General features: G+C 40.3%; 1 protein-coding gene across 3 annotated transcripts in view; it reads left to right on the top strand.

The window, feature by feature from the left end:
• Positions 1 to 25,777, top strand: part of CERS6 (ceramide synthase 6) — a 112,832-nt gene that overhangs the window by 5,403 nt on the left and 81,652 nt on the right. For all 3 annotated transcript variants that reach the window (XR_006169550.1, XM_042822724.1, XM_042822723.1), the window contains exon 2: positions 416 to 652. Coding sequence is in view for 2 of the 3 variants with exons in the window: in XM_042822724.1 (XP_042678658.1) it covers positions 416 to 652 (237 nt within the window). In the remaining variant the exon portion in view is untranslated. The remainder of the gene's footprint in view (positions 1 to 415; positions 653 to 25,777) is intronic.

The raw sequence follows: 25,777 nt of genomic DNA, 5'->3' as shown, positions 1-25,777 counted from the left end.
CGTTTCAGTGGCTCCTTTCAGCTAGGGCTCCCGCCTTCAGTCCGACTCAGTACGAGGATAACAGTCGTGGGTACCGCTAAGGGCGGGGGCTCCCTCAGTCGACAAGGATGCTCCGGGTTCGGAAGGGTTTTTGCGCTGCCCCCCAGGCTCTCCGCGACGGAGGAGGAGAGGGGAGGGAGAAAGTCGGCCGCGGGCAGCCGGCGGGGCCGGCCCCGAGCAGCCTCAGGCAGCCGCACACCGCGCAACGGCGGCTGGCGGGGAGCGGGCGGGAGCCAATGGGGGCCGGCGTGGCCGAGTGACAGGCGGGGCGGCCGCTACCCCAGCCGGGCAGTCGGGGCGGGGAGCCGGCATCGTCTCTCAGCAGCAGCATCCGCGGGGTTGACACGCGCCCGTATCCTCTTCTGTCCCCCGGCAGCCGCGGCGGTAGAGGCCGGCCGGCGGAGCAGAACGGAGCGGGGGGCGCCGCGACAGACAAAGCAAAGATGGCAGGGATCCTCGCCTGGTTCTGGAACGAGCGGTTCTGGCTGCCGCACAACGTCACCTGGGCCGACCTGCAGAGCACGGAGGAAGCCTCCTTCCCGCAGGCGGAGGACCTCTACCTCGCCTTCCCGCTGGCCTTCTGCATCTTTATGATCCGGCTGCTCTTCGAAAGGTAACGCGGCGTCCCGGGCGGCCGCTGGCCGCGGGGCCGCTTCGGGTCCTCCTCCCCCGGCCTCGCTTCGCCGCTCCGCGCTCCCTTCCCCGTCGCTCGGTCACGTAGCGGCCCGGTGAGAACAGGTCCAGGGGCCGACCGGCGGGGTCCAGAGCCCCTGCCGCGCCCCGGCGCTAGGAGGCGAGGTCGCCCCAGGGACGGGCCCAGCCCTCCACCTGCAGCCCCGCGCCTGTGGCGGGAGAAGGGCCCTCGGCTACCTGCGCGGGCCGGGCCTGCGGGCTGCCGCCCACCGGCTGTGTCCCCGGCCTCGCGTCCTAGGCCGAGCGGGAAGCCGTCCCGAAAGCGGAGTTCCCTCGCGGCTTCGCCGGAGGGCTCCCGCGGAAGGGCTGGGCTGTGGGAACGAGCCGCTCGCAGCCCTGCGGGCGCCGCGGAATCGCGCCTGAGCCAGGCTCGCCCTCGGCTCCGCTGCCGCAGGCTTTGCGCGCGCGGCGGTTTAAACCTGGGCGCCAGGTGCGGCCGCGCGGTGTAACGGTCAGCGCGCGCCTGAGGCGAGGAGCGGGGGCGGCCGCGCGCTCCTTTCCCCGTGGTGGCGGTTGCAGCGTCCCACGGAAGGCTGTCGCGGTGCGTTAGCCGCCGTGAAAGAGCCGGTCCGTGAGAGAGCGCTGTCTGCCGAGCGTTCCCCTGCTCTTGTCAGGTTCTGTTGCCGAGTTTTCTGGTCGGTGACAGACGCGGCTGCTTTCATCGCTCAGGTGAGAGGACAGTAGGAGCAACAAGCTGCCTCCCGCTGTCCTTAACTTCCGTGTGGCTTCTGCAGCTTGAAAAGACATCAAAACTTGTAGCCTGGCTGAGCTGATTTAACATTTATCCTAACGCTGAGGTAGAATTATCCTTTGAGCGCCAGGAATCATTTAGACAATGCCAAATCATTTGCTTTTTTTCTTTTGCTGCCTGTACAGCGTGTACTTCTCATCCAGGGAGGTTTTCTTAGCAATTATTTGAGAAAGTGTTTGCGTCTTTTTAATTTCACGTCAGCTTTAAGGCTTCGATGTGAGAGTAGGCTCGGGCTGTCCATGCGGTGTGGAGCAACTGTGACTTTTAGTGCAGAGCGCTGCAGTGAAGCAGGCTGAGCAGAAGCGGCAGGACCTGCTCCCATTGCTCGGAGCAGGAGGACTGTCTCTGAATGATGGATTGTTGCTTATGGTTGCTTGGCAGTCTATTTCACCAGACCTCCGTGTTTTGCTTGTGGAGAATAGTCACAATGCCTTGTGCTCGTCATTAGTGAGAGGCTTGCAGTTACTTTGGTTGATAAAGCTTTCTGAGAACTGGAAAGGACAAGAGAGGGATATCTGAAATGAATTGATAATTTTTCATTTTTTTGTGTAATATAACATCTGCTTTTTTTTTTCGTTTGTTTTTCTGAAATTCATCAGTTGATAACTGATGTTGCATACACTACATCCTGGAGCAGGTTTCTGCATGTCTGTTCACTGATTTTGCAACAAAATCACTTAACGAACAAATCAAAATAGATGCTGTGATACATCTTAACAAGTTCTGTGCGTACTTTCAATTCACAGCTGTACTGAAATACTTCTAACATGAGTGCATCTTCTTCTTTCTTTCTTATCTTTCTTCTTTCTTTCTTTCTTTCTTTCTTCTTTCTTTCTTATACTTAGTAAAGGTACTCCGGTAACTCTTGATACTGGTAGGCAAGTAACGATGTGGTGCTGAGAATCTCATTAAGCATTTTATACCTATTATTTCAAACTGTTTCACAGTTGCTGGCTGCTTGAGCAGTGTGGTTTTACTTCCCTTGCTGTGTAAAGGATGACCAACTTGCCAGGTCTTAAAGCAGTAAGAAACACACTTCAGGGGGAGCTATGATTTGGACTTTGCATGTCTTACAAAGTTCTTCATGTCTGGGGGATAATACCTGTCATGCTAAAGGTTAAAAGTTGACTTGATTTAAGGTATACATATATTATACGTATACATTTTGGTTTCATATTTTTGTGTGCAACTGAGAATACAGAATTTGAAAATTTTGTTCTATATATATTCACCTATTGTTAACAGAATTAACCTACTGGTTGTTTGGTGTGGTTTTTGGTATGTTTGATGAATCAACTAGCAAAGTCAGGAAAAGAATCTAGATCCTTCTGAAGTTATATATATTGTTTCCCTTTCAAAGAAACCATTTTTCCTGATTTCCCTATCCTTGACCTACACTCAGGTATGAAAGAAAAAAAATAGATTAGAACGTTAAGTATATCCTCTAACAGTTGGATCTGCTGATGATGAGTGCTTTAGAAATAAGCTTTGCTCTCTGAGGTAATCTCATAACTGTAGGATTTAGCGGCTCTACCTGATGAGGCCATCATAGTTATGGATGAGGTGCTAAAATACCTTAACAGCCTTTTCGTTTTTACCTTCCTTCTCATTTATCCCTTACATTAAACACCAAGTTGATTTTAGAAACTGTAACTGAGCACAATGATACTGTTACCTAGTAATTTAGAAGATGACTTTAGTTTGGCATTGCAATGGAAACATATTTCTTCATAGCATCCATCAATTTTGTGTTGTTGTGTTGTTTGCTTGTTTGCTGTTTTTTGTTTGTTTGTTTGTTTTTACTAAGACATGTTAGCAATTAAGGATCCCCTCTTGAATTATCTAACGCCTTCAACTCTAAGGACGTAATGTAAGTGCTTATTGATACTACTCTCTCAATTCTCTCTAGTTCTAAAGCAAGCAAGACAGGTTAAAGCTGAATTGAAGCCGATCTTACTAATAGCATAGTGCTGTAGTTTTGGTTGGCCTAAAAAGATAAAGTGCCATCTGTTGTTCTGAGCGAAATATAATTTTTCGTCTTTATTTTATGTGATTCCATATATTGTCTGCTAAGAAGCAGCAGCTCTGCCTATCCCTCCAAGACTGTCCTCTGTGAGAGGAACATATGAAAATAAGGTTTGTCAGTGTGCTTATCTGGCACAAAATGAGAGGGTAGCACTCCTCCCTTTTAGAGCCATCTCAACGGATTGAGGTTGGCTGAATTCTCCAGAAGATGTGCTAACTAAACACATTTCTGATGTGGTCCAACAATCTTATGTCTGAGTCAAGTAATGTTTTTCAGTGCTTTCTGTATACCTGGCTCATGTTCTCTAGATACTTGTGTCTCATGTTTGCACAGTAGTTGTAATATGCTTTCTGGTGCCTTACAAGCAACAGCTTGAGCTCAGATCAGGGATAGCTGCCTAATTCACCAATCTGATCTTACAATTCCTTTCTTGTCCTCTGGTATCTGTGTCTATGGATTGTTTCTTAAAGGTGAAGATGATCTTCCTCAGCTGATGGAATAGCTTGATGTGGTCAGGTATAGCTTGACTATAAGGAACAGCAGTCTTCCAGCAGCACTGATTTAAGCTGATCCAGCCTCATGGTTCATGATCAGCCAGGTCAATACACTCTAGACATTAAGCGTATGGAAATTCATGACTTTTGTTTGAAATTTTACTTTTACAATGATAATTCAGCCTCAAAGCTATCCTCAACTGACTCGTTTTTAGTTCAGTGCTGTGTAATTCCTAGTGAGTCAGGGTAACATGATGCAATGAGCAGGTGTGTGAGCGTGTGCGTCTGTATATATGGCGAACTGTCAAAATTGATTCAAGTGGCAATACATTAAAGCATTGTCAGTGTCTCTAGTATACGGGGTGTGTGTGGATGTTTGATCTTCATAATCCCTAAATCATCCAGTAGTTGTGATTTATTGTGATTACAGGGAGGTTAGAGAGGATACTGCATTTGGAATGATAAGTATGGACGTTGTGCATTTCCAGCAACCCAAAACCTCCTCTTGGTTGTTTGGGTGAGGCAGTGACTGTTATTTCTGCCCATCCTGTTTATAGGCTGCAATGTTATTAGATTTCTTGCGTAGTTCCCTGTGTAGTAGACATGATCTTACTGTTCAGTTGTCATTCACCAGTGTGCAAGTGGATGCAGATGTTCACTGACAGTAACTTTCTCCTTTTTTTTTTCTCTCTCTCTCTCTCTTTTTTTTTTTTTTTTTTTTTTAATCTTTATGATTTCTTTTTTAATAAGAGAATCTGGGACTTTTTTTTTGCTTGGATAGTTAATTCAGTTGAAACTGAATTGGACACTGATAACTTCCTTATGAAAAGAGATAGAAAATAACTAAAAAGCAATTTATTTCATACTTCAAATGAATTTCCTTTTAAAATTATAACACCATAGCATTAATAATAAATACATTCCAAATAAATGTGTACTGTACAGTGTTCATCCATTTCTCTGCATTTCTCTCAGTTTAGTTGTTAAGCTTCTGTCATGTATTTTTGTTTTTATTTCATAGAGTTGGTGTTTGGGCTTTGGTCGCTAAAACAAGTAGATATCACACAGGAAAATGATTGCTTCTAACTGGAGAGGAAGTATCAGTCTGTCTTGGCATGGATGGAGCTCTGCCTTGCCAGCTGTGACCAACATGGTGTATACTCACCCTCCTCATGGGTAACTGTTGGCTGGTGTTCCCCTCTGTTGCTTGGAAGAAAATATAGGCTTTTGTGTTTACACTTAAGCTGGGCATATTCCTTTAAAAGAAAGCAGAGTATAGAAAATAGGTACAGTTTGAAGGTATTTTATAAAGGGCTATTTATAGGTGAATATTCGTGCCAATCTCAAAATTAGGAATTAAATTGGAGCTATGTGTTGAGCTCCTGGAGAAAACACCATTAAAACCAATTTCTAAAATGTCCAGGTGACAGAAGTATGACAGCCAAGCCACAGTTCATCTATGGGAAGGGTTTCAATGACAAGTTACTAGAGGATACTGGGAGCTTATTACTTGTGCAGAGCTGCTATTAGTGGTGTTCTGTCAGAGTGCAGACTACTACTGCTACTGTTAGCAACTTCCTTTCGCTTCTCACCTGGATTCTTGTAATAGTGCTTTTTGATCCAAATTGTCGTGGCTCTTCCTGTTGCTAATATTTATGCCTCTATCACTGATTAACAGACATTTGCTAAGAATTTCTTCTTGCAAAAAGAAGAGCTTCTAATATTCTGCGCTTTTTCAGCTTGGAGAAGAGAAGGCTCTAGAAATACCTGATGGCAGCCTTTCAGTATCTGAAGCAGGGCTATAAGAAAGAAGGGGGCTGACTCTTCATCAGGGTCTGTTGTGAGAGGACAAGGGGAAACAGTTTCAAACCAGGAGATGGGAGATTTAGGTTGGAATGTTGTGCAGTAAGGCACTGGAGCAGCTTGCCCAGAGATGTGGTGGAAGCCCTGTCCATGGAGACATTCAAAGTCTGGACCAGGCTGGACGTGACCTTTAAGGGTCTCTTCCAACTCAAATATTCTGTGATTCTATGTCTGTGTACTAGTTTCTTATTTAGTCCATAGAAATTATGTAGTATATTAACATTTGGGGAAATCTGTTCCCTTGATTATCTCTGCTACTTGTCAGCAAGATGAAGAAAATGGGGGTGCCAGAATTGACCAATGCTTACTTGACCATTTTTTGTGTTATTTTTTTTTTTTATAACAGTCAAAAATTGTTCCATGTTTACAGCGGTTTTGACATTTTGGGGTTTTCTGTGCCTGTCTCAAGTTTAACTTGAAGTTTTCGCAAGGATGTTAGATTTACAGAACACATGGCTTTCATGAGCAGAGTAACCTGAGATAACACACAGTAGTAGGCGTAAGCCTGTAACTGGCACCTTACAAATAATCAAATGCACACGATGTGTATCAGCAGTTCTTTGGAACTGTTTATTTAACATTGTGATCTCTTTGTAACCTCTTGTACCAGTGACTCCCTTCACTTGTTTGAAGAATTATTAGATGTGGGAAAGCCAGCAGGGATAGGCATCCCAATGAGGGAAAGGAAGAGGAATATGTAGGTTTCCTCTGCAAGGAAGTCTCTTCGGTACATGATGTCAAGTTGCAGTCTTCAGTAAGGATCATCTGGCAGTCACTGGTTTCTCACAGGGATGATACCTTTCCTGTTATTATTCTGAGTAGTGAAATGGTGACAGAGGTGGGAGAGTTGAAGTATTGATCACAGCCAGCTGTCATCTTAGAGGTGATTTTCATACTGTTGGTGGGTCTGTAATACAAAGCTATGACTTCTGTACTAGAAGCAGAGAGTGAAGTGTAATGATTATTTTTTTCTGCACAGTTAATATATCTCACAGTTCCAAGTTTTTCCTTACGTAAACTTCATAGTGCTGAGCAGTAGTGAAGCCTCCTGCAGCTGTTACTGATATCACATAATTGACTTTTAACTCTCGAGTTACTTGTCTGTAGAACTAAGAAAATCGAAGAGCTGTAAAGAAGCATAATATGCCATTAGATCTGTTGTATGTTATGTAGTATGCAAGATACATACATATTTATATACCAGCTATTAATCCAAATTACATTTTGAATAAGAAAGAACAGAATGCTGAAATTCTCCTAATTACCCTGTATTAATGAAGTACCTTACAGGTTCTTTAGTCTAAACTTAATTTTAATATTATAAATGATGTGCCTTAACACTTGGTCTGAAATGATAAAAAGCCATCTTTGCACTTAGAGGTCACACTAGGATGGATAAAGGAATATATCTAAATCACTTGCATTTTCTCTCAGTGCAAGCTTAGTAAAAACTTACTTCTTAACAGCACCTACTCTGTCTTGGTTTCTCTTGCAGAGAATGGGGACAGAAGGGAGTAACCTACAGTACAGTAAAATTAAATATATCAGTCTCACTGACATAGTTACTCTAGTGCAAAATAAAATAAAATAAAAATTGAAATTAAAAAAACCATGGGTTAGACCCCAGGAAGGCATTCACTCGTATAAGGTTTTTAGATTTCTGAGGCTGTTTCTGCATTTATGCATGCAGTATTATTTGTGTATCCTTCATAACAAGCAAGTTGCTATATTTTTTAACATCAGTGAAGTGACTTGGAGAAAGAAGTGGCTTTTATTTTTTTTATATTTGGTGTGATCACACCTGCTCATTTCCCATCCCCTGAGATAATATTTACTTGTGTAAGCAGAAGGATGGGAAAATAAAACAAACAAAAAAATAAAGCAATAGAAATGAGGCTAAAATCCTTACTTTGGAATTTCCACTCTTTTCTTCCTTCTGATGCTGATGGTTTTCAATTCTGAGAGACTTGTATACGTAACTTTCACTGGATCTGTTGCTTACCATGTCCTTGGGACTCTCGTCTTCACTGAGAAGAAGGTGGAAGTGAGGGCTGTTCTTACTTCTCATTTGCTATGGTGTTTGGCATTATGACTGCGTTTGAAAGATGCATTTGCACTGTCCACATAGCTGTAGACAAACTGTTGTGCTGTCATTAAAGCCTGAACAAGATAGACTCCTTAAGAAAGATAAAATTTAGCCTTTATATGGCACCTTTGTAGATGGGCTGTATAAACATTGAATGCTAGTCTACACCTGTGGAGGTTAAAGTAAAACAAAGCAGAGAAAATCAAATCTACATGAAAAGAAATTGAATCGAGAAATGATTAGGATAGCTCTAGCAGCATAAACTCAGATGGCAGTGGGCTCCTCTGACTCACTGCTGTAGGGAAGAAACGATCTCAGCTGGGGAGCTGGAGGGCTCCAGCCTCTTGTGCTGACTTAGGGCATTACTGTACAGTGAGTCATCAAGACCAGAGTCTTCTGCTGAAAACAGAGTTTAAGCTAAAGGTGTGTAATGAGAAGATTCACAACTTCATATAAAGGTCATGAGTAGGAATGTGCCTGTTGACAAGCTTTTCTGTAGTTGTCCACTAGATTTTCTTGGACTTCCTGCTGTTTACCACTAATTGTCCAAAGCATGCAGCTGAAGAAGATTATCAGGTCCAATTGGGTGTATTTATTCCCATTATGGACAGTGTTTGTTGGAAAGAAGCCTTTGGGAAAAAGAAAGGTAAGTAGTTAGACTGTAGGTGGGAAGATGTTTTGTATATACTGAAGCAAGAATTGGGTGGTAATTGTGCGGTTGATACTTATCTGTCAACTTTTCCCACACACCTAATATGAGAAAAGGGAGATAACTGGTATGATAACATAATATTCTGAAAATATGAAAATTTCCAAAGCCAAATGCTGCCTGGGATTGCAACACCAATTGTACTAAATTAATTTTGCAGTGATTGCATTGACATGATTATGACAAGTTGATCTGCAAATGGAGTCTTGGGAGTAATAAGTTGAATGTCAGCCAGAAAAGTAACAACAGATTTCTGGGTTGCATTGGGAAGAGCATAACCAGGAGAGTGAGGAAAGTAATGATCCCCCTGTTATTCAGCACTGGTGAGGTCATATCTGAAGCGCTGAGTTCAGTTTTGGTTTCCCTGTATAAGACATGAATGTAATGCAGTAAGGCCAACAAAGGTCCACTGGAGCATCTGATGTATCACAAAAGACTGGGAGAGCTGCAACTGTTTAGCCTGGAGAAGAGATGCTTTAGGTGGATTGTATCAGTTTGTACAAATACTTGATAGGGAGAGTAAAGAAAGCAGAGCCAGACTATTTACTGGGGCAACATGCAACTGAGGTGCAGGAGATTCTGTTTAAATATAAGAACAATTTTGTTCCTTGGATGGTAGTCAAACACGGGGACAGAAGTTGCAGAGCTTCCGTCTTTGAAGGTACTCAAACAACTGCACAAAACTCTGAGCAACCCACTCAAGTTCACCTAGCTGTGGGCAGTCAACTTGGTGATCTCCAGAAGTCCCTTCCATCTGTAGCAAATACTGTGAGATCACTACTGTGCTAAATGGCATGTTTTCGCAATGCAGGACTCGAGTCACATGGAAGTCCAGGAATGTATGAAATTGATAAACTGTAGTGGAAGTCTGAAGGTGAGGGTTAGGTTGGAGTTCACTGTAATTCTACAAAGGAAAATTAATTTAGGTGGAGCACACAGCGTTTGATAGGTGTGGATTTTCTGTTTGCCATGGAATGGCTTTTTTGATTGCTTCTATTGTAGTCTGGCATGTGACACGAAGTAAATCAAGAAATCTATTTGCATGTTCTCAAAGACAGCAATTAACTTGTGGGTGCCCTAAAATGAAGTCTGAGTTGCTGTGTTATAAACACATTCTGTTCTCTTCTAGGATCAAAACTTTGTGTTTCCTATAGCACTAAATGTGATTATAGCAGGCAATTTTGAGGATAATTTCAGTTTTGTTCCTCCTAAGTTGATTCTTCTCCACATCATAATGTCTTCAGGATAATTTTTTTCTCAAAAAATTTAATGAAAGGGATACTTTAAGAGACAGAGTACTCTTATGTCCCCTGTTAAGAGGAACGGAGGTCATGTCTGCTGGAAAAGCTCTTACTGCTTTTGTTTTCTGGAAAATAGTATTAAATCAGCTTTAAACAAAAACTGGGAGAAATTAGTCTTTAGTTCCACACTGCTAGTTGCGCGTATAGGCAATATATGTATACTTGTAAATATGTTTGTGTACAACATAAAAGGATGTATAAACTGTATTGGCACTGTGTCACTCTGATGTAATACATTTTTCCTACTTTATTTAAAAATCACTAAATTTAAAAAAAAAAAAAAAAGGAAAAAAAAAAAAAAGCAGATAAGGAATGTTGACTGGTCTAGAAAACTAGATATTCCAAAATGTGATTCTCTGGGGTTATAATGAAGCAGAATACAAGAACTCTATCTGATAGAACATACTCTATATCCTAGTTAATTAATGGGGCATTACTTTTGTGTGAGAGCATGAACCTGGAATTATTAATTTCTAGAGCATTTACGGAAAATATGACAAATCTTTCATTTTCTTCCAATTTGGAATGAAAAGGAAATTTAGAAATGTGAAAATTTCCTCAGGAACAGATGTCCTGACTTTCAGCCAGCACTGATTAATAAGTTTGCTTACAAGATGATTATATAGTACAAAAAACGAGATCTTTATAGCATTGCTAGCCTCTGGAAATGTGTTCTTGACCAATTCCCAATTTTAGACTTATTCAGCCTGCACATGTATGAATGCTACCTAGAAAATAAAAATAAATAAATAAAGATAAAAGCAAACCTCTTAACAGATTGATTTTGTTGAAAGTGGACTCTATCCTGATATTTTGTCCTCCATTGTCAAGATGAAAAGTCCACTAGTAGAAATGGAGGAACATCTCTTTGTATTGCATACTCTTCCAGTGAGAGGTGGCTTCGAGGTGTGAAGAGAAAATAGCATTCGTATCCATCACAATAATTTGTGTTTTGTTTTCTTTCCTGATTGGAATAGTTTAGGTATAGCCAGAGAGAGATATAGAGCTTTAAATACTAATAGCAAATCTCTCAGAGCAATGTGGCTGAAAGAAAACTGCAGTGATATTGGCTTTTTATGTTTTTAAATGCATTGTAGTTAAATTTTTTGCCATTTTCTAGGCTAGTGTTTAGTGACATATATCTCTGAACAGCCATTGCAACTTTAAAGCATTACAGCTGTATTAATATAACAATAGAATTTAGGATTCTTTCAGATCTTCTATGGAAGCTGAATGTTAAGAGTTCAATAAGAATGCATTATTTGAGGACAAAACATATGATTCCTTACACCTTTTAACAGTCTCTTGCACTTCTCTTATGAATGTATCTCCAGTCTCAGAACAGATTTCCCTCACTTTTCCCTGTTATCTTAAAATTAAGGTTTATTCCAGTATTTCTTGTTTTGCATTTTTCTAATCTTTTTCTCCTCTTTTTAAGGCCTCTTAAATGTTCTCTATTCTGCAACTGCTCCCTTCTTATTCTTTCTTCTTATTCATCGTCCTGTTGTTGATTTTTCTCTTTCTTTGAACAAAAGCTGCCTACCTCTGCCTTCTGTGCTGTTAGAGTGCATATCAACCTTATTCAGTTTCCACTACACCTTGATGGAAGAGCATTAAGAGCATCGAAGACTCCTAAGTTATGTTCTAAAATGGCTTTTAATTATAAAAGACAGAGCGAGTGCAGTGGTGTGTAGGAAGACAGGTTTGGATTGAGGGAGGACTTCAAGCGGATGTTAATTTTGTCAAGGATCTGTCTTACTCTAGTTTGCTAGAGTAAGAATATGTTCATCAATTTTGTTGCAAAATCCTCCAAGTGTTTATTAGGAAATATCGCAACTTCTTTCCTGTTTTCTCTCTGTAATGTCATCTATCAGTACCAGATAATATTCCTTGAAAAGGTGATTTGGAAGTGGTATCGGATGGAGAAAATATCTGAAAAATAATCAGCTTTCATCTCCCACATCTCAGACCAGACCATGGTAGAATGAGAACTCAAATGCAGAGAAAGAAGTAACTGTCAAAGCAAAGAGGATGCTTGCTATGTGGTCCATAAAGTGATTCACAGAGTAGGGAGAAGGTAGCTTTGATTTCGGTGCTTAATGTCAAGTGCTCTGTGAGTAATTTCCAAAGGACTCCTGCTTCCCTTGAATAGTCGTGGGTTACTTTAGACCTCAACCAGAATGGGACCATGTCACAAAGAATACAACCCTGGCATTTCTAAAATAAACCAACATGAAAGAAGCCTCAGTTGAACAGCCTCCAAATCCCTTCTGACTTTGCAGTGGTTTTGCAGTCCACCCTGTATTAGGTCTTTGCAACTCAGAAAGATCCATTCTTGATGCTTTTTTCTTTTATATATATATAATTGGAAGTCCTACTGGAAAGAGGAGTCATATCAGCAGTTTCCAATATCTTAACTTTTTTGGTTGCTGCTGGTATTGTCTCTTGTAGAGATTCCAAGTAAAAAGCTAGATGAGATTATCTTCATTTATAAAAATGGTCTTTGGGATCCAGGTGTTACCACTTCTACCTGCTCCTCCCTTAATGACTTGAATTAATTTCACCTGGAGCTTCTGTGAATCTCTTCCAGAGTTTCAGGCCTGTACACTGAACACGGGCCACTGAATCCTGAACCGTGCACAGAGAATTGAGATTACAACAGTCAGAGTTTTTCATGCTGCCTACCCAATGGATTCCTACAGTAAGGATCTGTAATTTCACAAAACATCCCAGAATCTGCATATAAGATTAGCTGACTCTCTTGTATTATTATTATTTGCTTTCTTACATCACTGTTAATATAAAAAGTTCATTAATTTCGTAAACCTGAACTTTGTGTGCGAGAGGAGCTTTGTCATACAGCCTTATTTGATTGTTTATGTATTGGGTAGATTGGCTGGTGGTAGAAATTACAGTTTGTTCAAGAATGGTCAGACTGATTTATGCTAGTTGGGGATGCATATTACTCTTGTGTATGATTTATTTACTCACAAAGATCCTGAATACGATCTTCTGCCAATATAATTTAGGAATTAGCTTCCATGGTGTTCAGATGTTACGTTGGAATAAAACTTCTGTGGAAGATCAGAAATTGTGTTATTATATATAGATGTGCATAGCTGTTTGACTATTGTTTTAGAAATTATGAAGTGAAAGCTGCTTAAGCTCTACAGCCAGATGGAAATCAAAGCAATCACGTTTGTTCTTTTTGTTGTTATTGTGTGTCGGGTTTTTTGAAGGCTTTTTTTTTCTCTCTTTTTTGACCAGTTGCTTCACTCCCTCTGCCCACCATTTTTTTGGAACTGATAATTTGTGTGCACTGCCAGAGCATTGTTCTGTCTGCAGACCTCATCTGCTGAAGATTCGTTTAGTAGACAATAACTTGGTAGCGTCATGATTTCTCATCCACTCCCCTCTCTCTCTTTTCTGTGAGTCTCTGCTCTTGCATAGCATTAAATGACTGGTCAGTCAACAGGATCATGTGATAGGCCTCCTTTTCTCCGCCTTGCCCCTTTGAAGAGTTTCACTAATACTGACAGTAGGCTTCAAGTCTGCAATTTGGTGACTGGCTGTGAGATGGTACCTTGTCAACGGCTTTCCACAAGCCCTGCCCCAGGTCTGCTCTTGCATGAGGCTGCTTCACAGATGAGTGTCAGATACAACTGTAGTGGTAGCAGTGGTTGTAATTCCTATCAACGCATTCGGAGTTGCCTGAAAAGAATATCCCAGTGTTCCCCAAACAGGGTCTGACAGTCCTGCAGGGTGTTTGCAGCTTGTTCTGAACTGTTCTGGAAACTGTGTTGCAACTGCATCATGCTGCCAAAGTAATGATATAAGGACCTATTAAGAGCTTTACTGGGTACACACAAAAAGTGCCCTCCTTAATCATGATGTGTGTTTCACATGTGGCAGTGTTGTTATTTAGAGAGTAAACTTCGTGTGCATATTAATTTTAATTAATTAATTTTAATTAAGTATTATTAAATAAGTTATAATTATGACTTCCAAAACTGTCTCAACAAATCTTGCACTTCTCACACCAAGGTGCTCTTTTTGTCTTGTCTGCTACCGTTGCAGGTATGTTAAATGACACAAAAAGTCTTCTGAATGAATATATTTGCATGACGAAGAGAAAAAATGGAGCAAGTTGTCTAGATCCACCTTGAATTTTCTTACATTTCACTTTAACCAGATTATTTTCAGGCTCTCTTTTCTCTTGACAAATGCCACCCCACAACCATGATCACTTCACAGGTAAACAGAAGTTAACCTCAAAGATTAAACATAGGAGTGAACTCTGCATGCGCCAGAGCCTTCTCAGCTCAAGCTCAACACTTCTGAAGTGTTTTCATGTTGTTTAGTGAGAACCATCATGAAGAACGAAAAGCTTTCAGTACTTTACTGCAGGGTGACCCATTCTGCCGAATTCTTGAAAAAATATTCCTTTTGACCAGCTAACTGAGTTACCAAGTTGTAAATTTAGTGAAGGACTTAGTTTGCTCTTAGGCATTGTTTATGATGTGGTAAACATAGTGCAGCGTACTTTGGCTCTCAGCTTACGTTTTTAGGTTAGGTCTCGATTCTTCAGCTGGGTTATTTCTTGTATAAATGAAATAGCGATTATATGTAAGTTCTTTCAGTCCTACTGTGGTACAGGCTGAGGAATTTTAATATTCTAAAGCCTCTTAAATAATGGTATTAAAATAATGAATAATGAAAACAAAAGTTGGAATATCTCTGCGCCGTAAATAAATATTTCCAACTTGAATGACTGATCATGACAAGTCAACCCCCTCATGTGTGAGTAATGCAAAAAATTCTTGTTGAGATACAGTGCAGCAACCACATGGCTTATGGTGTGACAATCTGCTGCTCTTCAGCATTCTGACAATTCTGTTTCTCACTTGAGATTTGAAGTTTAGGGAGTCCATTACTCTCTAAATTCTTTTTCTTCTATCTAGATAAGAATAGTTAATAGAGGCTGAAGACCAGAAGTGGAACGGGGCAAGAATATGGAACTGAAAGGAGAACAAGGCCATGGTTTCTAGTGTGTAGGAGTAGGGAGAGAAGCTGAAAGTGAGTAAAGATGTGGACTTGGAGCAAGAGAAAGGGGAAAGCATGACCCATGTGTGTGTCTGCATGTAGGAGCAAAGCAATGTAGTCTTACCAGTTTGTTCATTCACACCAGAAACAATGTGAGGTATGCTTCTAAATTCAAACGAACATGAGAACACTTGTATCCTGGGAAAAGATTCTGTGTGTGTGAATTCTTCAAGTTATTGAGGGATCAGCTCTGAAAATTCCTGATAATTATTCATTTTTTAAAAAGTCCTAGCTGTAAGAAAGCTTTTTTAATCAGCCACGTGAATTTTTATTCAGGTCCATAGCTATCACAGTACAAAAACTACTGCTTAAGTCACCCTGAGAAATTAGTGTGTTTCTCTGATGGCTTGATTAGCACTAAAGGGTATTTTGTAACATCAAATATAATGTGAAATAATTGTTCTTGCTTGATGTTGTATTTTTAGGAGAGATGCGTGTGTGTCTGTATGAGAGGAATATGGTGATGGTTCCTAGCAATCCAGAACAGCCCTGATTGCCGGGGTCATCCAGAAAGACAAGATGTTTTCAGTAATTTATAGACTTTCCAGGTGTGGCAAGAACCCAATTAAGGAAAAGAGCTGATTTCTGAAAGATTGGTTGTGTATTTTCAAAATAACCAAGGCTTGAGCAAGAAATCCACAAACTTTAATTCCTTTTTAGAGAAACATCAAGTTAGGGAGATCTTCTGTTAAGTCTGTAGTTAGGAAATTAGTCACAAGGTGCTTTAGTGATTCAAAAGAAGAAATTTAAACAATTGAAAAATTGTGCTTACAAGTTTCTGCTGAATTAAATAGAACAGTGATTCAAATTTCTTTTTAAATGTGTGAAGGAATTTCCAGCTTCATTTTCTTGTGTACACTTTAATTTTAGGTGGTATCTTAAAAGAAAAATGAAATTTGCTGTTCTGCAGATATATTTAGGGAACAGTTTTTAATTGTGTTGTGGCTAATGAAATTACCTATCTGTGAACAAAACTGATCGAATAACCATTTTGTTTATCTGTTGAATGGGATAGAAAAAATTTGGATCTCAGACCACATTTCTTATCCCAGTTGGGTATTTAAAAATGAAAGATAAATAAAGGAAATGTCATTTAGATAAAGCCAAGTGTTCTGTCCAACCTTCATTAAAAGGAATAAGAGAAAATGAATCTTCTAATTTTTATAGAAGCAAAAGATCTTTATTAGGCCATCATGCATGAACACTGCTTGAGGAGAAGTACTGTGTATTAACATACAGACTTCAAAACTGAGTAATTTACTTGGAATGAGTCACAGTATGATGGAAGCTGCCATTGGACCACGCAGTGGTTCCAGAATGGTTTTAGTTTGGCAGTTTTCTCACAGATGTTCATTTTTGACACCTTCCTTGGTCTGTCTCCTCGAATATAATTCCAGCACTGCTGTTTCTGTACCAGAACATTAAGCAGTGTTTATTAGATTGCATTTAACGTCCAAGTCGAGACGCCAAGGGTGCTCCTGGGTTCAGGCTTGAGAGTCCACTCCTCTTAATATGTCACTGTCAAAACAAACCACCAACAAAAAATAACCCAAAATCTAACAAAATAACAACAACAAAGAAACCCACAACCTTTTCCTCAGGATTTCCATAGCAGTTTGTCTATGGTACTCAATTATGGCTTGCTGAGGGTGAAAAACTATCCAGTCTGTAAAAGCTTAACAGTGACTGTTACAGGTAAGGTCCACCTCGGTAACAAAGGCCAGATGGGCTGACTTAGATGAGTTGTGTGTAGTATGGCCTTGGTTTCAGAAGAATTTAGTCAAAGGCAGGATGGCTAAACCTGAAGAAACATCAGAGACAAAAGTGTCTGTGGGCATTCTTGCATTTAGGATGCATTCTGCTGTAGTCTGCCGCTCAGCTATACCTGCTGCTCCAAATAGCTCTTGCAGGTGGTGTGTGGTAGACCTGAGATTACTGGTGAGGGAAAAAGACCTTGCTATCATAGTAGAAACTCCACTGAGCACCTGTGCAGGGAGAGAAATTATGATTATTTCTATTAATTCAGGCTAAAATGGCTTGGAAGTAGTCATGCATTTTGCCAGCTAGTTCTGCGCATTTCCCAGCAGTGCAGCTCACTGGTATTCCCCCTCCCTCTGTCTGGCAACGTCACGTTCTGTGGCACTTATCCAAATGAAGGTTTGGGCACATGGCCTGTCAAACCAGTTAGGTTGGCCATCTTTGCGTTCTTGCAGTATTTTGTCAGGCAGCATATTGCATGTGGAGAGATGGAGTTTGACAGTGATTTGTTCTAGGATTCAGCTGATACAGAGCTGCATTTCTGTTTTTGTTTTTTTTTTTTAATAATGAAACTGAGTGCTTCTGCCTTGGGTGGCAGAAGGAGAGAAATGATTAAAAATGAGTATGCTGAACTGATTTGGTCCCTGCGTTTTATGAAGGCTGATAAAACTTAATGCCTCTGTGACAGTGAATATATGAGGTGGTTTTTTCTCTACAAGAAAATTATATAAAACATGTACAGAATGAATAGTAAATATAAAAACTAATATTATAGTTACACTCTGAAAATTCAGTGTCAAAATGAGATATTTGTTAGGTTTCTAAAACTGTTCACTTGCAAAGTGTAGGAGATAGACTAGAAAGAGTTCATTTAAGAATGCTAAGCTTAAAAAAAAAAAAAAAAAAAAAAGACAAAAACCCAGTAGATGCTATGATGTTTTCTCCACAAGCACAGCAATTCCCCCATCTCTGTCTTTTTCTAGCCTTTCTCTGCTCCTTTCCTTCCTCACCTGATATGTACATGGCATAAGTAATTTGAGACCTGTATGGCAGATCTTGTTAATTGATTTATTCAGTAACTACTGAAAGCTAAAGAGAAGGGGTGTGGGGAGGAATAGCAGCGAGATTGGCTAGCAAAAGATTTGACCTAGTTTTTCCAATCTGCGTGGCTCTGCAGGCAGATTCAGCTCTAAAACCGCCTCTGTAGAAAAACATTTATTTATTTGTTTTTATTTTGAATGTTCAATTGTGGTGGATTAAAATGTAAAATTTTGTTGTTACTTGTATAGTGAAATGGAAATACGTGCGTATGGGGAGAAAGAGAGGAAAGGAATGCACGTCTGCTGGTTTGATGTGGGTTTTGCTGCTTTCTGCTCTTCTCCCTCAGTCCCCCATCACTCTTCTCCCTGTTTGATAGCTGTGTGACATGAAACGCTTAATTTTTCATCCTATCTGCAGTATTTCAAGGTGTGTGAAGCCCATATTTTTACCTTTGTGCAACAGTTAGTGTGACTCTTCTTTGCATGCAAAGTAAACAAGGCTGAAAGAGATATTTTAAGATCAGTTTTTCATAATGTCTCTAAGCTCATCATTTTGCCTTCTTATTTCTATTTGTATCAAGTGATTGAAGGCTCTGCTTGGTTGGGATGTTTGTTTGTTTTAATTCTATTACTCAGCAGCGAAAGACCAGAGATTTAGAACTGGTAATGTAACAGCAAGCTGTCTCTGACAGGCTGATGCCCAGTGCTTTGACCATCCAGATGCTTTGGATGATAAGCATTACAACAGGCTTCTGAAGGAGGATAGTCATTTGCTGAGAACATGCATGTATGTTTGTCTTCTGTCATTCAGTTGCATTCCTTTCAGAGCTGTTTGTTAACTGAAGTGTCTCAGACTGACCAGAGTTTTACCTATTCGGTGCATTTGCGATAATTGGTTTTGTTCTTGATCCATTTACATCTGTCACAAGAAATCCATACCCTCTTGAAAATCAGTCTGTTATTGAAGTTGCTCTAAACTTGTGATTATGCCATCATTTCAGCTGTTCTGCAGTTTTCTTTGTGATCCTTGACGTAGGTATGGAGGCACTGGTCACACTGCTCAGGAGCCAGGCTGTATCAGTAAGGTGCCTCTAGAGGACAGTGACTAGCATGCTTGTCAAGAAAGTGATTGTCAGCCAGGGTGCTGAGAAGAGGTGTCCACTCACTGTAAGCTGCTGTAAGCACCCTTTGAAGCATTGCGGCTGATGATCTGACGCCTCATTTCCAGATCTATATGTACTATACAGTCTTGGGATGTGGTACTTCTTCATGTATCCTGGATGGAAACGTCACATCTGATTTGTTGTCAAGGGAAAGCCAAGCATGATCTATAATCCTATGCAAAGTTGGTAAACATCGAGTGCTCTTTGCTTCCAAAGCCTTGTTTAGTTCAAACACTATGCAGACACTGAATTGATAAGTATTCTGAATGGTTTGGGATATAAGTAACATTGAGGTGCAAGTGCCAAAACTGTTTGGGTGTCTGTGAGATCTGTAAATGCTTTTTCTTTTTTGCCTGAGCAAGCAGTCTGTATGGGGAAGTCTTTGCAATCAGCCTTGCAGCAATTTTACCTAGACATTCTCCCACTTGGTTCCATCTCTCTTCTTTCTCTTGTAGCCAAGCATTATAGCACAAGGCAGTTCCAATTTGGCAGTAGTGCACACAGCCAAACTGGAATCTCTACTGCAGCTGGGCTATAGAGTGTTGCTTTAGCTGGCAAACTAGCAGATCATCCAAATAGCCTTAGTTCTTGTTCCTCCAGACTGTTTCATTCATTCGCAGCAAAATGCTCAATTTACTTAATTACCTAGAGCAAGGGGATAAATATTCAACACCTATGGAAGAACTAAAAAGAGCTAATGAGACAGCATGTATTTTTCTCAGTGTAGCTGGGTGCGCTTTGATATTAGGACTAAGTTAACCTTTATACAAGTTTCTGTTTTACTGTAGCCTTGGCTTGTCTGGTCAAAGCTTAGTTAAAGGACAGGTTGTTTTTCCTTTTGACCTTTTAGTAATACTTCTAAATAAGAATGCACTTATAATCAGGACTTTTAGTTAAAAAATAAAATTCACAGTCTACTACTGGTTTTACTTTTTTTTCCTAATTCTGCTTTAAAATATTATTATTACGTAATTACAACTCTTACGGGCTCCTAATTTTGGTTATTAGTTTCCATTTCTATTTTCTAACAAGAGGGGCAGAAGGTCAGGTTCCTTTGTAATGTGGTGTGGAAGAAGTTGCTTTAATCCCAAGCAGCATGCACTGTGGCTTGTTAAATCAAATAAGACAATTCTATTGATCACAAGGAGATGAGAAGGAATGGCATTGCTGAACATGGGTAACAAACATTTGCCGCTTTTAAAGTTGGAAATAAATGTTGTCTTAGCAGTACATTCCTGTGAAAACCCTTGTGCTGAGCTGAAAATAAATAAAAATGTGACTGTTTCTTTTCTGGCCTGTTTTGCTGTACTAAATATGCTTGCAAAGGGATACAAAGAGCAAATGGTTTGAAAAACACCTCGGACAGGAGATTACTTTTGATTGCCCCATGCCGCAGCAATTTCAGTTTCTTTTAGTTAGCAAGCAGCTGCTCTGTGCTGGGAGCCCCAAAGCTGGCTGGGAGCTCTGTGTGGGGCTCATGGGATGTGTGTGTCACCAGGGCTCCCTGCCTGGTGCTGATAGCTGCAGCCGCCAAGGGAGTAATTGCCAAAGTAGTGTTTTGGTGATCCACAAGCAAATCCTATTATTTCTTAATAGGATTTGATCTTGCACTGTTTTGTCCAATCACTAATTGTTTATCATGCATTAGGAGTACAATGAGATGCCTGTAAGCTTTGTTACGAGCATTTTGTGTGAAAGATTTGCTGAGCATTTGCAATGGTGGATTTTGCTTTGGAAAGCCTCAGCATGGAAGACAGAAAGTGGAGGCTTAGAACTTGCATCCTTGCAAGGATTGCTGTGCATCCTTGATTCTGGCACCCACCTGCTCCTTGGAGGTGGTGAAGCTAATAGAAACTCAGCACCTTCATCCAGAGGGCTGTGGGCCCTGCACTCCACCGCTGCTTCCCTGCTCGTCCTGGAGAGTGCCTCAATGAGGTGGCAAATGAGCCAGGAGGGCATTAAGAAAATTCATGCATAATTTGAAATGGAATGAAAAGATGGAGCTGAAAAATGTATAGGGCGGCTTGAAGCAGATGTGAATTGGTTTTGTTTGAATGTATGAATGAACAGTCTGCATTGTATTTAATGGTGACGTGATGCAGGTAGAAGCTACTTTGCAAGCAGATTGCTGAAGGTGTCGGTCTGAGCTGTTTCAGAGAACAGCTGTTTCAGCTATGAATGCTTTGTGTAATTACCATTTTTTTGTATATACTTCTTTGTTGAAGTACTTCTTCCACAGTGACTAATCTGTAATAATTCTTTTGAGTTATAGATACTTTGATGTACTTTTATCTCTTATTTTTTCTGTTCTATCAGAAGGCGATACTTTTGTTTAAAATATTAAAATCAAGTTTCTAAAGGACAGTATGAGTGAGGTTCTGTAATGGCTTCATTTGAGCCTGTCCTCTCCTGGTTTGGTTCAATCTATGGTGTTATCTTTTCAGGTCATCACAGTTTAAGGATAAAACAGGCAAAAGTATTTATTGTATAGTTTGACTGTATGCTTCTTCAGAAATACGATTTATGAACACTTGAACATATTTGTATTTGTGTGTGTGTGTGTTAGAAGTTAATTAGAAATAAGTTGAACAATGAAATTTTTATCCTAGTTGGAAACGAGATCTTGTTCCAGTGTTGTATAAAAAATCTGGACAGAAATGAAGCTCTAATTCTTGCTGCTGATACTCAGGCAATATGTAAAAGTTTGATTTTGTGTATACTCAGATTTTGTATATATTTGAATACGCATGAATATGTGTGCATCTATTTCATATGTGTGTCATGATGGTTTTTTTATATTTAGATGTTTCAGTGATTGAATATAAAGGTGTATCATATCTATTCTTCCTGTTCTTTTCTTATCTTTTCATCTCATTTGGGCCATGTGTATTTTCATATGTAGATGTGTTAAAGATGACTTCTTGATTTGATTATCTTACACTTGGTGCGTGCACACGTGTGTGTGTGGATACATGTATATGCACATGTGCACAAAAAAAATGTATGTAAATGAGTACCTTTCATCATCTTGTGTGGCTAATACCTGCCAGCCAGGATAAAAATTGGTTCTTCTCTAAGTACTTTCAAAAGGTTTGATGATTTTGTGACCTCGCTCTTAGAATGAAAGTTTAACTTCTAAGTCAAACCAACTATGTCTACTTCAGGTGCTGACAGAGATGCAGCCATCCTGCTGTGAGGCATCCGTGACCTACTCCCTCTTCAAAGGGAACAGTCTTCACTCACCAGAAAAATGATTTAGTCTGAGCTTTCATCTCAGAGTAGGAAAGTTCCTGAAATACATCATGCTTCCAGATGGAGGGAGAAACAGGATTTGCACCACAGTTACTGGTTTGTTACTAAGAGCGAGTCATAAATTGAAATCCTCTCTGCCGTACTCTGTGGCAGACTCAGGAGGGCACCCCCAGAAAGAAAGCCAGTCAGTCTCCCGAGAGAACAAAGAGGAACTTCGCAAATATTTAAAGGCTTTGTGGCGTGTGCTTCTCTCCAGACTTAAAGTTTGTGCCTGTCCTAGATAGCACAACAACAATGTTCAGGAACAAAGTATGTCTGTAAGCTCATTTTTGTTCTATGGCTTGCTGCAGGCTTTAGGAACAAAATTAGATGAATTAATTTTTGTTAGAGTTGTCACTGGTGGTTCTTAACTATACTTTTTATTGTTTTCTCTCCTGGTAGAAAATAGATTGGAATAAGGAAAACAAATGAATACAATAATATAAGGGGACAGTGGTATCATTTAATGTCCTGGCTAGGTGCTACCATGGAGGAATCTGGGAGAGTAGCACTGGCTTTCTAGTGGGCAGTTTTGTTGTTTACCAAAATGAGTACTGAGGCTTTTACTTCTTCAGACAGTTGCTCTGAGACACTTAGTAACTTTTTGGTCATTTCCAAGCTGTAGGTAACTGCACCTTCTTTATACATCTTAAAAGTTGCCTTGGAGGATGAAGGGAAGCTGCACTGAGTATGTTCACATGTCAGGAGGCTGGTGGATGGTATGCTTTGGCTGCAGCTTCTATGTAGATGCCACAGATTGCTCACAGATTTTGGTTTGTCTTTCTCATTCACATGTTGACAGTGTGGCCCGAGTAAAAGATAAAGTGATGTTGCAGGGTCTTGCAACTTAAGAAGAGTAGGTCACCCTAATAACCTAATTCGGTTATGGTAACCTACTGTGACTATTAAAAATAAAATAGCCATGTTCCCTCTCTACTGTATTTCTCCCTTCCATTTTCTATGTCCATTGTTTCAAATATTTGGAGAATGGGTTTTTTTTCTCCATTGACCTCTAGCAGTGGGCTAGAATTCCAGACTTGAATTTTAACACTGACCTTGACTTTTGTGTCCTTATTTTAACATATGCAAGAAGGGTAGGAGTGATATATTCAGGAATTGTATCATCTGTACCAGTTAGAACCTTGGTAGTGTCTGCTGAGGTCTGCTGAGGGGCGGCCCTGTGTCTAAGTAGTGTGTGGGACTGTAGTGCGTCTTCCCTTGCCCTCTCTTCTCCCTCTGCCTAATCCATGCTTGGAAAGTTACAGTGACAAAAGTCTTCATTTTCAGATATTTCAGGCAATTGACAGCTGGCTGGAAAAATATTTATTTGTGACTTTTCTCTACATTTGTATGGTTCTTGCTTTCTTGAGAGATTTCCATTATTTTGGAGCGCGCGCTTTCTCTACAATTCAGTCTTTTAGTCTCACAGCTGCAGAAGAAACTAAAATGCTTTGAGCTTTATGCATGTATATGCAAATAACATTTTTTTTTAAAGCTTCCATGTTTGGAAAACATGGGCTGAGGCTAATTCTATTTGTGAGCTGTTGGATGAGGTTTGTCTCGTTTCTGTTGTTAGTTACTAACTGGACAAGCAACTATTATGCTGCTGGTAGAGGTAGTACTGGAACTTACCCATGTCTGTGACTGAGAACTCTGCTCTAGTCAGGCTTGTTGATGAGCTAACCCAAATGATGAGGTAGAGTTTTCCTGAGCCTTTTCAGACACTGGAAAAGTGATTAAATTAGTTTGGTGGCTCAGTGGAATGAAAAAATAATAGTGTGTGTGAACAGAGAGTAGCAGGAGGACTGTGACCAGCAGGGTCTGGCTGGGAGGTTGGGATGGGAGCTAGGAGGAATGCAAACCCACATTGATTTTACTGCTCGGGGCTTTTTGAGATTGGAGCAAAAAAAAAAAAAAAAAAAAAGTAATTTTTTTTGTGTTGTGCAGTGTGGAGAGATGATTTTTAGACATTTATGTTGTCAAAAAATGAAGCCAGAAAATTCAAATGTGTGCTCAAAAAAAAGAAAAAAAGAAAAAAAAAAAACAAGTTGTTGAGTTGTTGAGTGATGACAATAACTTGTTTTATTTATTTAAAATAATGTCATAGCACTGCAAAACAAAAAACAGTAGACCTGCAAGCTGAAATGCAGCTACTCCTTTTTATTATTTTTGTCATTTCTCAATACAACTATTTTTCCCCAGAACTGTTGAAAAATGTCCCACTTTCTCTTCTGTAGAAGTGCACTTGGACTGCAGACTTTGAGTCCCTTATTGCCCCCAACCAGATTACTGTGACCAAATTATCTAAAACTGATCGATACAAACCTATTTTTCACACACACGTATACGTATGTATGTATAAATGAATATATAGCATCCAAAGTATGAAAAATACTTAATGATGAATGCTGTTTTCCTAGGATGGAATGCTGAATTTATAGGGCACTTGGCTTCTGAAAAATTACCGGGGTGTTTTTTGAAGGTGAAGTGTTGCTCCTGCAAGCAGAGATGCAGTTTTACTGAACCACTTGATGTATCTGTTAATGTAGCCTCAAGTGTTACAGGCAGACAGTTCCTCTTAAGCCTGCCTTTTTAATCCATCTTCAAACTAAGAAGAATATTCTTAATTCTGGCATTTATGTCTAATTGCCTCTAATGTTAATTGAAATTTTGTATTCAGTCCCAGACCCACACACATAAGGGTGGGTGGGATGGAAGGTGTCTGCAGGACAACTTGCCAAAGCCCCAACTGCAGCCAGCGCTGCCCACTGCATTGAATGACGTTGGCTGGTGCAGGTACAGAGCCATGGGGAAATAAATTGACAGCGTGTTTCCAGAGCTGCTGCCCTAGCTATATTTCTGAGCTCTCATCTCCAGTACTAAAGTAACCCCTTCAGTGGCAGAAATGGATAAAACTGGGTGGCGGAAAACAGTCAGGAAGAATTTCCCAGGCTGCTCACCCTCCTGTGGCACCAGGAGCGACCTTGGCTGCATCCTCACTGGGGCAGTGAATCCCAGCAAGCCCAGCCCTGGTCAGTGTGGTTTTGAGCAGGAATGGTTCTTTCAACTTTAACTAAAGCATTTATCTGGTTTGCTCTGACTCTTCTAGAAGGATTTAATGGGAAATTTACCAATCTAGAATGGAATTTTCACATTAATTTATTGTTTTTTAATAGTTTCTTTGAAAGATCCTAGTTGGTATCCCTAGCTCGCCTCCAAACCAACCCAGTACTCCAGTATATGGCTGCTCTCCTATTTATGGTAGCTGTATCTACAACTGTATATTAAAGAAGAAATCAAGTTGTAGTTGTGAGTTTGACCATGTCAGTCTTTTCTTTCAAAAAGCAGAACTCACAGAAGTGGTACTGTAGCTTAACTGATGTGGTCACAGTGCAGCAGTCCTAGCAGCTGGCATTGTGGAGAGGTGTCCAGCTAGCAGAGGAAGCCTGACACGGCGCAC

The sequence above is a fragment of the Centrocercus urophasianus genome, unplaced genomic scaffold (assembly GCF_019232065.1).
Source record: "Centrocercus urophasianus isolate 14NV4802_14NV808 unplaced genomic scaffold, USGS_Curo_1.0 seq_20, whole genome shotgun sequence".
NCBI lineage: Eukaryota > Metazoa > Chordata > Aves > Galliformes > Phasianidae > Centrocercus > Centrocercus urophasianus.
The sequence above is the reverse complement of the archived record's forward strand: the minus strand, read 5'-3'. Positions and strand labels throughout refer to the sequence as shown.